General features: G+C 34.0%; 1 protein-coding gene across 1 annotated transcript in view; it reads right to left on the reverse strand.

Moving 5' to 3' along the window:
• Positions 1 to 8,033: 8,033 nt before the first annotated feature.
• Positions 8,034 to 13,240, reverse strand: part of LOC128641730 (uncharacterized) — a 36,671-nt gene continuing 31,464 nt past the window's right edge. Inside the window, exons 9-10 of the mRNA XM_053694255.1 lie at positions 8,200 to 8,994; positions 8,034 to 8,104 (exon numbers count right to left, since the gene is read on the reverse strand). Coding sequence (XP_053550230.1) covers positions 8,034 to 8,104; positions 8,200 to 8,994 — 866 coding nt within the window. The remainder of the gene's footprint in view (positions 8,105 to 8,199; positions 8,995 to 13,240) is intronic.

The raw sequence follows: 13,240 nt of genomic DNA on the forward strand, positions 1-13,240 counted from the left end.
TTTTAATATAGCATATTAAAAAACAAAGGGAGATTGCATGACGTTTCTGGGCTGTACTGGCACCTTTATCAAATTATCCCAAAGTGGAGACAGTCCCAAAGTCAGTTCATCCTCAATGTGATGCCCCACAAAAGAAAGTATGAAAAGTACATATATATACAGTATATACACACACAGTAGATATATGTATTCGTTAAGTAATGGATTAGGAAGATGGCTGCCGCAAGCCACAATTATTCTTGTGAGAGTGAAACACACTAAGATCTGGATTTGCATGGAACGATGTGCACAAATGCATTCACATAAATTGAGAGCATATGTATATATTATATATGTGTATGTGTGTGTATATATATATATATATATATATATATATATGCAGTGCTTAATTATTAATATATATATACAGTGCTTAATTATTAATATATATATATATATATATATATATATACAGTGCTTAATTATTAAACATATATATATATATATACACAGTTCTTAATTATTACTATATACAGTATATGTGTGTGTATATATATATATATATATATATATATATATATATATATATATATATATATAGTAATAATTAAGCACTGCATTGCAAATGATCTGCATACAAAAAAACTACTTTTACAGCATTTTAAGATATCACTTTTTTCAGCAAAAATCTCTTTGTTTTGCAGTCAAGGGATATATACTCCTTGTAAATCCTTTTGAATAATGTACCTTGTTGCAGATGAAGTTCTGAATCACGCATTGTTCACTCCAGGCTCACTAGGGGTAGTGGAAATAAAACACAGTTATCAGACTTAAATTACAGATAAGGAAGGCAAAATAAATAAAAGTTTTTTATATATATATTTACTATGCATAAGTAAAATGTTATGGGCAATTACATTTTGAGTTTAATGTCTGTTTAAAGGGACTTGAAAGCCCATTTTTTTTTTTCTTTTATGATTCAAATAGCACAAACACTTTTACATTAATTTATTATTTTATTATCAAATTTGCTTTATTCTCTTTATATCCTTTGTTGATGGAGCAGCAATGCACTACTGGGAGCTAGCTGAACACATTGGTTGACCCAATGACAAGAGTCATATATGTGCAGCCACCTATCAGCAACTACCTACGTATACTTTTCAACAAAGGATATCAAGAGAATGAAGCAAATTAGATCATGGAAATAAATTGTGAAGTTATTTAAAATTACAATTAGCTCTACCTGAATCATGAAAGTTTAATACTGACTTTACTGTCCCTTTTAGTAAATAGCAATATTACACTTATGTACTTGTGTGATCCTTTGTAAATCTCAGATCTGCAAAGGATTATGCGTTAAAATTAAAATGTAATTCTTCATAAAATGCTACTAACAATGCAAATATAACAACATTACATTATACATTTGTTATATATTATTTTGCTTGCTAATTTAAAATACATATGAACATTGTGCTTGTTCCACAGCGTGAGTTCAAAATGTGAATTACTTTTCTGAGCCATAGCATTTACCCAACAGTCTTCTCAGTCATGTGTTCTCTTAAGGTGGATTAGAAGTTTGCAATATCAGTGAGGGTACAAGATAGTTTATTTGTTATTACTACAGAACATACTCACACAAGCAAACCCACAAACAATTCATAAAAAGCAGTGATCAGCAGTGATTAAATAACCATTAAATGATGTAAAATTGCATATTAAACATGTGCATAATAAAATGTTAAATGACCAATAGTTTTTAACAATATTAAAAAAATCCTTTAATTTCCCTGCCCCATGTGTCATGTGACAGCTATTAGCCAATCACAAACTTATATATATATATATATATATATATATATATATATATATATATATATATACTGTATGTACTGTGTATATACTGTATGTACTGTATGTATATCTATATATATATATGTGTGTGTGTGTGTGTGTGTGTGTGTGTGTGTGTGTGTGTGTGTGTGTGTGTGTGTGTGTGCATATATATATATAATCATAATCATGAAAGTTTAATTTTGACTTTATTGTCCCTTTAAGACCACTGCTTCTTAACCTCAGATTAAATGTAGGTGACGCAATTCTACCTGTTCCCAGGAGAACAGGTTCCCTAGTTGGGAACCTTGTCCAATGATAAACTGTGCCTGATGTGGGCTTTTACAATGCAATACAGAGAGTAGGTGCCTTTCAAAACTGTGAGCCTGTAAGCATATCAATATAAAGTATTGTGTATATATCAATATGTATATTTAGTGATGAAGTAGAGATTTTAAATTAGATTGTATCTGCTTGTTTAAAAAGAAAAAAAAGGTTTAATACATTATATTTAACTATGTGTGCAGAATTAGTGTTAAGATGATAGAAGAGGGATTTCACCCACTATTTCATCTACTGCCCATGGGGTCGATTTATGAAGCAGCGGATGCTGATTCCGACCCACTTTGCTTCAGGTCCACCTGAAGCGGAAGTTAACAGCCCTATCAGATACTAGCGAATGTGCAGGGGGCAGTATTGCACAAGCATTTCACAAGAAATGCTTGTGCAATGATAAATAAAGCATTTATCGATGTCCGCCCGCACAATAATAAATCGTCCCCCTTGTGTGAACAACAATGCTTGTTCATTCACCATATATATGGACAGGATTGTACAGGCTAGAGAGGCTCCTTTTGTTCTCTAGGAGTTAGAAGATTCAGTGAAAATAAAAAGCATACAAATATACCCATTTGACAAAACAAAGGTGCATTTTGCTGATTTTTGCAGTATCCAATTAACATTTAAAGGGACATGAAACCCATATTTCTTCTTTCATGATTCAGATAGAGAATCCAATTTACTTCTATTGTCCAATTAGCTTCATTCTCATGCTGTTCTTTGTTGAAAGATATCTAGTTAGGTATGTCTGGAACACTACATGAAAGGACATAGTGCTGCCATCTAGTGCTTTTGCTAATGTATAATATTGTTATAAAACTGCTGCCATCTAGTGTTCTTGCTAATGTATAACATTGTTATAAAAACTGCTGCCATCTAGTGCTCTTGCTAGTGTATAACATTATTATAAAACTGCTGCCATCTAGCGCTCTTGCTAATGTATAACATTATTATAAAACCGCTGCCATCTAGTGCTCTTGCTAATGTATAACATTCTTACAAAACTGCTGCCATCTAGGGCTCTTGCTAATGTATAACATTGTTATAAAACTGCTGCCATCTAGTGCTCTTGCTAATGTATAACATTGTTATAAAACTGCTGCCATCTAGTGCTCTTGCTAATGTATAACATTGTTATTAAACTGCTGCCATCTAGTGCTCTTGCTAATGTATAACATTGTTATAAAACTGCTGCCATCTAGTGCTCTTGCTAATGTATAACATTGTTATAAAACTGCTGCCCTCTAATGTTCTTGCTAATGTATAACATTATTATAAAACTGCTGCCATCTAGTGCTCTTGCTAATGTATAACATTATTATAAAACTGCTGCCATCTAGTGCTCTTGCTAATGTATAACATTATTATAAAACTGCTGCCATCTAGTGCTCTTGCTAATGTATAACATTGTTATAAAACTGCTGCCATCTAGTGCTCTTGCTAATGTATAACATTGTTATCAAACTGCTGCCATCTAGTGCTCTTGCTAATGTATAATATTGTTGAAAAACTTCTGCCATATAGTACTGCAGACATGTGCACAGTCCTGACTCCTGATCATACCTTCCTGCTTTTCAACAAAGAATAACAAGAAAACAAAGAAAATGTGATAATCAAGTACATTAGAAAGTTGTTTAAAATTGTATGTTCTATCTGAATTATGAAAGAAAATTTTGGATTATATGTCCCTTTAATGTAACTTTTAACATTGAGCATTTCATAGGCAAATTGTAAATTTTTACAGCTCTGCAAGACTGGATCTATTCAGTATATGCACCATTTTTTAAAGGAAGAAACTGAAAAAAAAAAGATATATGAGTTATGGGGAGAGATACCTTTTCATTACAGCAAATTTCCAATGCTCACTGGTAAATTTGAGACAAAAACTAATTATATATATTTTTTTTTTTCTTCAGGAACATCTTTTGATCTTCTGACATCTCTCGCTTTGCTTTGGATTGTACATCTACTTCTCTAACATCTGTATTAAAGTTTTGCATAAAATATATTATATTCCTCATCAGCTGAATAAAGGTTTTCTCCAATATGCTGAATACTGTATGCTAAAGGAAGTTGCAATACCCTGTTTACTAATGTATTTACAGCACTGATTTCTGACATTTATATCTTGCCTCTGTGTGTAAAATATTTTTATTTAATTTTAATACCATAACTATAATGAAAGAGATATATATTTGAGTACACTCCATCTATAGAGTTCTGTAAACTAGCGTGTTTGTTTTGCTGTTTGCTGTGGAAATATTTCAATAAATGTGATATTTAAAAAAACAACCACATTGTTTATATGAAGCTGAAAATAGTAAAGATATGTCCAAAATTTTTAGTCAGTTTTAAAATTGCCTTGACTCTGCCCAATATATTGTACTGATCATGGCCTGCACACTTGCTCCATCTTCTAACTGGTCCCATATAGGGATGGGCGAATGTTTCTAAAAATTCAAAATTTAAAATGAATTTTGATACATTCGTTTGTTCGTTCGTTCAAATCGAATTTCGAATGTATTATATAACATTCTAACATTCTAATTTTGAATTTTCGTTTTAGAATTTTTCAATAAAATTCGAAAATATTGGTTCAAATAATAGAATGTTTAGCTATGTATTCATTCAATTTCGAAATGTAATATATGTAACATTCGAATTCGAAATAGTATTTCAAGTCTACAACTGTGTTGTATAAATGTAACATTTGAATTCAAAATAGTATTTCTAGTCTAATACTGTGTTTTATAAATGTAATATTCGAATTTGAAACAGTATTTCTTGTCTAATACTGTGTTTTATAAATGAGACATTCAAATTCGAAATAGTATTTTTAGTCTACAACTGTGTTTTATAAATGTAATTTAAGAATTTGATGTGACATTCGAAAACCGTAAATAACATTCGATAATAGAATTTAAGAATATTCGTTCTTTTCAACATTCTATTATGTTAATCAAATTTTTACAATAACCTTCATTCTAACATTCGCCCATCCCTAGTCCCACAATGTCTGGTTCTGGCCTAACATACACAGTTGTGACTTTTTGCTTGCTCATTGGCTTTTGTCTCTGATTAACCATTTGGTATCTAGAAATTACTCTGGCTATTCCATTATTATGTGGGGCCTTTATATAATTCTAAAATAAAAGTCTGGTCTAAAAATATTACAGTCAAAGAGCTTTTGTATCACAAGAAAACACTTTAATAATTACCAGAAATGATAGGTTCATGGTAGTACACCTGAAAATTCAATGTTAAACCCTATTTTTTAGGTGCTTATAACATTGTATTGTGTTAACAAATGTCTGACAAATTTGGTGTTCCTGTGGGGTAGCTCAGTTGCTGAAAAAATTCAAATTTTGAAATAAATTGGTTTAGTATTTTTAGAGTTAAGCTATGAAATTAAAGTTATTTTTTTCCTATCTCAACATTAGAGATGTTGCCTAAGATTAAAACACTAAAAATGCTGCTTTTTGTATGAGAAAGCCCTCCAAAGAGAAAATCTGTGATGAAGATTAGAGGATTGAATGCTGTGAGAGAACGAGTTATTTTATTTTTAACAGTGTGATTTTTTAAAAATCCCTTACAGTTGCTTAAAGGGATACTAAACCCAAATGTTTTCTTTCATAATTCAGATAGAGCATGCAATTGTAAGCAATATTCTAATTTACTCCTACTATCAACGTTTCTTTGTTCTCTTGGTATCTTTATTTTAAAAAGCAGGAATTAAACTTTGAGCCAGCACATTTTTTGTTCAGCACCCTGGGTAGCGTTGCTGATGGGTGACTGCATTTAGCCACTAATCAGCAAGCAGTACCCAGGTGATAAACCTAAAATGGGCCGGCTCCTAAACTTTCATTCCTGCTTTTTCAAATAAAGATACTAAGAGAACAAAGAAAAATTGATAATAGGAGTAAATTACAAAGTTGCTTAAAATTGTCTGCTCTATCTGAATCATGAAATAAAAAAAATTGGGTTTGTTTTCCCTTAAATTTAGGAAAAGAACCTAATATGGCTTTAGAAATGTAAGAAACTATTTTGTGACAGAGGGTGATTATGGGTGTACTGTCGAGCAGTTGTTTCAGTGCCTGAATACATTGCAGAGCTGGGTGCAGTTTCAGTTCAGCAACAGATTTTTTTCTGAACTGTGTGGGATGTGCTTGTGAAGGGTAAAAAAACGTTTACCTCATTGCTTGTAGAAGATAGCAAAATTCAACCCGTTCTCTTTCTGTGCCAGATTACTGCAGCATGTTGTTGTTGCATCTCCTACAGGTATGCCCTCTACATAGGGTTGCCACGTCGGCCATATTTTGCTTGATACTTATGAGTAGGCTGACAATATTGCCGCTTTAAAAAGGGACACATGAGAAATACATATGTCAGGGCTGTTTAAAGAAATGGTTTGGAATAATGTTTCATTAGGAGAACCCTGACTTATGTATTTTTCATATGTGTCCCTTTTTAAAGCGGCAATATGGTCAGCCTACTTATGAGTAACACATGCTGCAGGGTGTGCAGAGGGGAACATAAATTGCACCCCTGTACTGCACACAAATAGTGATCCTGGAAGGCACTATTCATGTTCCTCCCTTCATACCCTGCAGCATGTGTAACTCATAAGTGTCCAGAAAAACATGGCCGAGGTGGCAACCCTACCTCTATAGCCTTCACTGCAACAACTTGTTAGAGCAGTCCAGCGCAGAAAGAGAAAAGAGTGAACTTAGCTATCTTCCACAATCAATGAGATAAACGCAGCAGTGTGTATTAATGTTTTACAAGCGACCTGTAGAGGGAGCTTTAAAATGCAGTAGCTTCTGGCATTGTAAAACAGTGATAATTTTAACTGTAGAATCATGTTTAATAATGGCTGTTTGAGCACAAATTAGAGTGTCTGTCTATGGAGAGAAATACTGTGTGCTGTAATAGTAAGTGAATAGAGAGCTGTGAGTGATCTTTGTTGCTACTCAGCACTTCAAGCTGCAGCTCCCTCTACAGGCTGCTTGTATAAAAACACTACTGCCCTATAGTGGCCAAGACATGTGTACACTCCTGAACCTACCTATGTATGCTCTTTAACAGAAGATTCCAAGAGAACAAAGTCAATTTGATAAAAGTTTTTTTTTTTTATTGCACACTCTTACCAACATTTCCCAAGCTCCTTTGGATACTGGGAGGTCTAAGCTGTGTGAGGGAGTCTTGAGCATGGGGCCATAGGTGGTATGTGGGTGGATCACAACTGGCTGGGGTGAATGTTCTGTGAGAAGGGTTTTTTTCATGACATGGGGAAAGTTTGTGCAGTACCTGGTTTCCTTTTTAAATCAGGACAAATTCATTAAAGCAAAAGAAGCAAGAGGGAAAATAGGACAGAGCTCCCAATCTGTGAAAATCCTGCAGTATGTGAAACTGTAAATTAGACATGTGCATGGCGAAAAAATTTGGTTCGGTTCGGATTTTTTCGAATTTCGGTTCGGAGCGATTCGAATTCAGAAAAATTTGAATCAATTCGGTTCGGATTTGTTTCGGATTCATTCGGATTCAAATAAATTTGGTTCGGATTTGTTTCGGATTAATGCGGATTCGAATAAATTCGGCTGGATTCGGTTCGATTCGGTTCGGAAATTCGGAATTTCGGTAAGTGTTAGGTGGGATTAGACTAGTATTATGTACTGTACATTAGGTGTAACCCATAGCAGAGTGATATAACCTAATATACTGTACAATACTAGTGTAATCCATGACTATCCGAATCTACCGAATAAATCCGAAGTAATTCGGATTTATTCGGTAGATTCAGCACTATTTTAATTCGGAGATTCGGTTCAATCCGAATCTCCGAATCGAACCGAATCGAATCGCACATGTCTACTGTAAATTCATATTTCTAATGTACCAACTATTTCATGTCTTGTATAGTAGTAGTCATAGTCATTATTGAAAGAGGCTTCTAGATAAAAAGTGAAATAAATAGACATAAATAACATCAGGTTTGCAAAATTAGACATTATTTGTTAGTTTGTGATGTTTTATGAAGGATTTTACCTGTACAATAAGCAACTCTGCAAAATGGAGTTCCGTGTAGATTATAGATATGGTATCCACCTGGACAAGCCTTAATCTGAACTGTGGTTGATGTATAACAACAGTTATCCTTCCAGTGAGCGCATGCTGTACGGTTTACAATTCCATCAGAGAGTATAGGGTGTGTACCACTTATCCACATTGGAACGTCAGTGCCACAGCTATCTTCTGGTACACAGACTTCTGACATGCGAATTCCTCCGCTGCCTATGAATCGATACCACCCAAATTTATCAATGACGCAATAATAAATATCCTCTGAGCTGGATGTGCTCCTCCATGGTTCTTCAAGAACAGTATGGTTGAAACATGGATCTAAACATTTATAGGACCCCTTTTGTTTGATACACTCCACCCCTTGTCCACAAACATTGGTTGTGCATTCATCAATCTCACAATGGAACCCATCTCCATAATAGCCAGGTGGGCATGAACAGGACCAGTTACCATTGATTTTTATACATTTGGCTATACCATCACATTTCTTGTGGTTGGAGTGCAAGCATTCATTTATGTCAATACATTCATTCCATGAGTTTTTGGTGTATCCATTAATGCAGTCACATCTGTATGAACCAAACGTGTTTGTACAGACACTAAAAGGTGAAGAGCAATTGTTGGACCAAGTGTACTCGCATTCATCGATATCAGAGCATGTGAGTCCATCTCCAATAAAACCATCATTGCAGGAACACTGTTGGATATTAAGATGTTTTTCACACGTAGCGTCTTGGTGACACTCTGAGCAATTTACTGCTGCTGCAGAAATATGAAAATGGTTAATGAACTTGTATCTGTCCTCCAAAAAACTGCTATTAATTTACAAATAGCCTTAAAAAGCATTGTCTACATAAACAAAGAGGCTTATTTTAGCCATGTCCTCAAAGGACTTTTGTATACAGTAGAACTGCATAATCAACACATACATTATATAAAAACAGAGCATGCAATTTTAAACAAGTCTTCAATTTACTTCTAGCATCAAGGTTGCTTTAATATTTTGGTATCCTTTGTTGAAGGAGGAGCAATGCAATTCTGCTAGCTAACTGAACCGTACACATCAGGTGAACCAATGATAACAGGCATATGTGTGAAGCGTCCAGTAGTGAATTGCTGCTCCTGAGCCTACCAATGTGTGCCTTTCAACAAAGGATACCAAGAACGCAAAGCAAATTAGATAACAGAAGTAAAGTTGGTTAAAGTTGTTTATAATGGCCTGCTCTATATGAATCACAAAGGAAAAAGTTTGGGGTTTCTGTGTCCCTTTAATTTAAACTTCAAACGAGCAGTAGATTATTTTCAAAGTTGTCTTCAATTTATCTGACCTCTGTATCATGTGACAGTCATCAGTCAATCTCATATGCGTATCAAATGTAAATTTTGCACATGCTCAGTAGGAACTGGAGCCTCACAAAGTGTGCACATAAAAAGATTGTGCACAACTTGATAATGAAAGTAACTTGGGAAGCTTTTTAAAATGGCTTTTTCTCCTTTAATTCTGAAAGCTTAATTTAGACTATACTCTCCCTTTCATAACATTTCCTAAAAATGCTACAAATGACCTAAACTAGCTATTTGAGTTGCAGCATTTTGAAAGCCTGGGTTAAATCATTTGCTCTTTGGCCTCTCTAGGAAGCGTGGGACGTGCATCATTTGCACACGAAATAAAAACGGTGCTTCATGGTCCTTTCACTTTAACAAGTTTTCAAGGAGATCCATTTACAGCAGAGTGTGTCTATTAAAGAGTAATGAAAGGAATCAGGTGGTGCTGACATCACTCAGAAAGTTTACAAAAAAGTGTTATTCTAAATCATAACATCTTTGTGCTAACAAACTCACGAAAACAGAAGTGGTCTCAAGGACGTGGATTAATAGAGAAAATACTTTGGACCTGAAGGGCCCAATAATCATGTTGTGAAAAACCATGTTGACACAGCAGGGGCAGCCTTCATGGAGTTATCTAAAAAAAAAAAGGCTGTCCCTGTGAGTGGCGAGATGTCTCCCATAAATGTAATGGAGCTCACTGGAAAAGGAAACTTAAGGGGACAGTCTACACCAGAATTTTTATTGTTTTAAAAGATAGATAATCCCTTTATTACCCATTCCCCAGTTTTGCATAACCAACACAGTTATAATAATATACTTTTAACCTCTGTGATTATCTTGTATCTAAGCCTCTGCAAACTGCCCCTTTTTTCAGTTCTTTTGACAGACTTGCAGTCTAGCCTATCAGTGCATGCTCCCAAATAACTTTGCGTGCACGAGCACAGTGTTATATATATGAAATACGTGAACTAACACCCTCTAGTGGTGAAAAACTGTTAAAATGCAATCTGAAAAGAGGTGGGCTTCAAGGTCTAAGAAATTAGCATATGAACCTCCTAGGTTAAGCTTTCAACTAAGAATACCAAGAGAACAAAGCAAAATTGGTGATAAAAGTAAATTGGAAAATTGTTTAAAATTACATGCTCTATCTGAATCATGAAAGTTTATTTTGGCCTAGACTGTCCCTTTAAAGTGAAAGTAAATCCTAGCGTTTTACAAATGCTAGGATTTACTATTGAAACAAATAAAGGGGACTTTCATTCATGAAGTATAAAATACTTCATGTAGAAAGCTCCTTTATTTGATTCAATCGATCGCCATTTTTACCTTGTACAGGAACCCACGGCAAAAAAAAAATTTGGCTAAGAGGTGACATTTTCACCTCTTAGCCAATAGCCGTGCGGTAAATCCGGCTCCCATGGGCACCAAGCCAGATTTACTGCACGGCTATTGGCTAAGAGGTGAAAACTTCACCTCTTAGCCAAATTTTTTTTTGCCGTGGGCTGCTGTACAAGGTAAAACGGCGATCGATTGAATCAAATAAAGGAGCTTTCTACATGAAGTATTTTATACTTCATGAATGAAAGTCCCCTTTATTTGTTTCAATAGTAAATCCTAGCATTTGTAAAACGCTAGGATTTACTTTCAATTTAACTAGGGAGAGAGGTGTTAGCATGGAGCAGGTGGAGTACATTAAAAAATAAATATTGCAGTCAATACAAATCAGATTGCTCTGCTTTTAGTGTATAATGCCTTACAATCCCCTCTATATTTGTAGACGTGTTTTTATATTAGGGTTATAAGCGTTTAATATATTTTTACACAATCTCTCCACCTTTTAGTTTACGGGGGGGGAAACAGCGAGATCTGCAGGGGCGGAAATGTTTAGATAATAAGCAAGACTTGGAAAAACATTTTTAGCTACACTCGTGGAACGCCTTTGTTTAGCCCACTAGCAGAGGCAGGGAAAGTCATTAACAATACGGTTTAAATTTTGTTTTTTTAATATGAATTTCCAAATGTTTTTTTTTTTCATGTGCAGTGAAGTTTTATTATGATTGCACCCTCAATAGTTTTTTTCCTTTATAATTTCAATACAAAGTTTAATTTTTCCATAAAAAATGATTTTTGCAGAACACTTTTGCTACATTTTTTAATGTGATTAAACAATACAATTTTTGACTATGTATTTTTATTTAAATATTTAATTTATTTGATTTATACTCTTCTTTAAATTACAATTTTTTGGTGATCCCTATTGTAATATATGCAAATGCCTTCACATAGTCTTTGAGAGACACAGTGCTCTCAAGATAGAAACTGCCTTTTGAAAATTAGGACAGGGGCTTCAGTACTGGTGAGATTTCTTAGAAAATCTTCCAAACCCAGAGAGCTTTAGAGCATTGGGTCCACAGTCAAAAAATTACTTCTAAACATTTAAGACTTACAAAGTATGTTGCAAAGTTTTATATTGTCAGTTGAGACTTTTCTGGTAGATATAAACATTTTGGACTTTTTAACTATCAGTTATATCATTTTATTGATAAGTTCATGAACATGATACATACTACAGCTACTGTGGGTTCAGGTGTCATGATTGAGGGCCTGTTGATAAAACATCCATCTGAGAGAAACTATACTGCAGATTTCACAGGGGCTGAACTCACTGATTGCTATAAAAAAAAAAAGGTGGAACTTGGACCTCCCAGAGAGATGAGAGATTCCTCCCTTAAAGCTCTCCACTCAAATTATTTAAAATGATCCTCCAGCACTCGAGATACTTCTCTAAGGAGTGATCTCTGCATTTACACTTTGTGCTTTATATTTTATATTATTTTATACTTCAGATTAGGTCCTTTCAATATTATTAAATTTTAAGCGACAGTCTAGTCAAAACTAAGCTTTCATGATTCCAATAGGACATGAGATTTTAAAGAACTTTTCAATTTACTTCTATCATCTTTAGACCGCTGCTTCATAAACTTCTGTTTCCGGCGAGCCTGATTATTTTCTGATATGACAAATTTGTCTGAATCTGAATTCACAAATCTAACTACTATTGTAAATCAGAAGCGAAATATAAAGTATCATAAAGATTTCTAAACAACTTTTTTGTCCATATTTTAACTGTGCTACAGAATTTTGCAGCGCTATACAAATTAATAGTAATAATAACTGTAATATTTCAGAAGAATTAACAAGGTTTGTAAAATAATTTCAAAAGATTTATCATTATTGTTTTTTGAATAAGAAAAAAGAAGTATTACTTACATGCCGTGGTTTTTGCTAAAAGAAAATAAAGAAGAGAAAATTAGGGATTATATTTTGGAGTAAAATATAGTAAAAACAATACTAAGCAATCTATTTTACTTAAAGGGGCAATAAACATTATAAGAGCTGCTGTTTAAAATCTACCGGGGCAAGCTCATACCTTTTGGTTGGCTCCCTCCTTATTACAAAAATAAAAAAGCTGCAGCAAAGTGGGCGGACGGAGGCGCCAGCGATATGACACATTTGAAAGTAAATTGTAAGGAAAAACCTGCAAGTGTGATTGCTATTTACAGGGATGTTACACGTTTTTATGATAAATTAATCTACTAAGCTTTAGTTTAGTATAACATTTAAAGAGACATAAAACAGTATGAACTAACATAAGTTTCTAAACATATAATGCAGT

Source organism: Bombina bombina, chromosome 11 (assembly GCF_027579735.1).
Source record: "Bombina bombina isolate aBomBom1 chromosome 11, aBomBom1.pri, whole genome shotgun sequence".
NCBI classification, from domain to species: domain Eukaryota; kingdom Metazoa; phylum Chordata; class Amphibia; order Anura; family Bombinatoridae; genus Bombina; species Bombina bombina.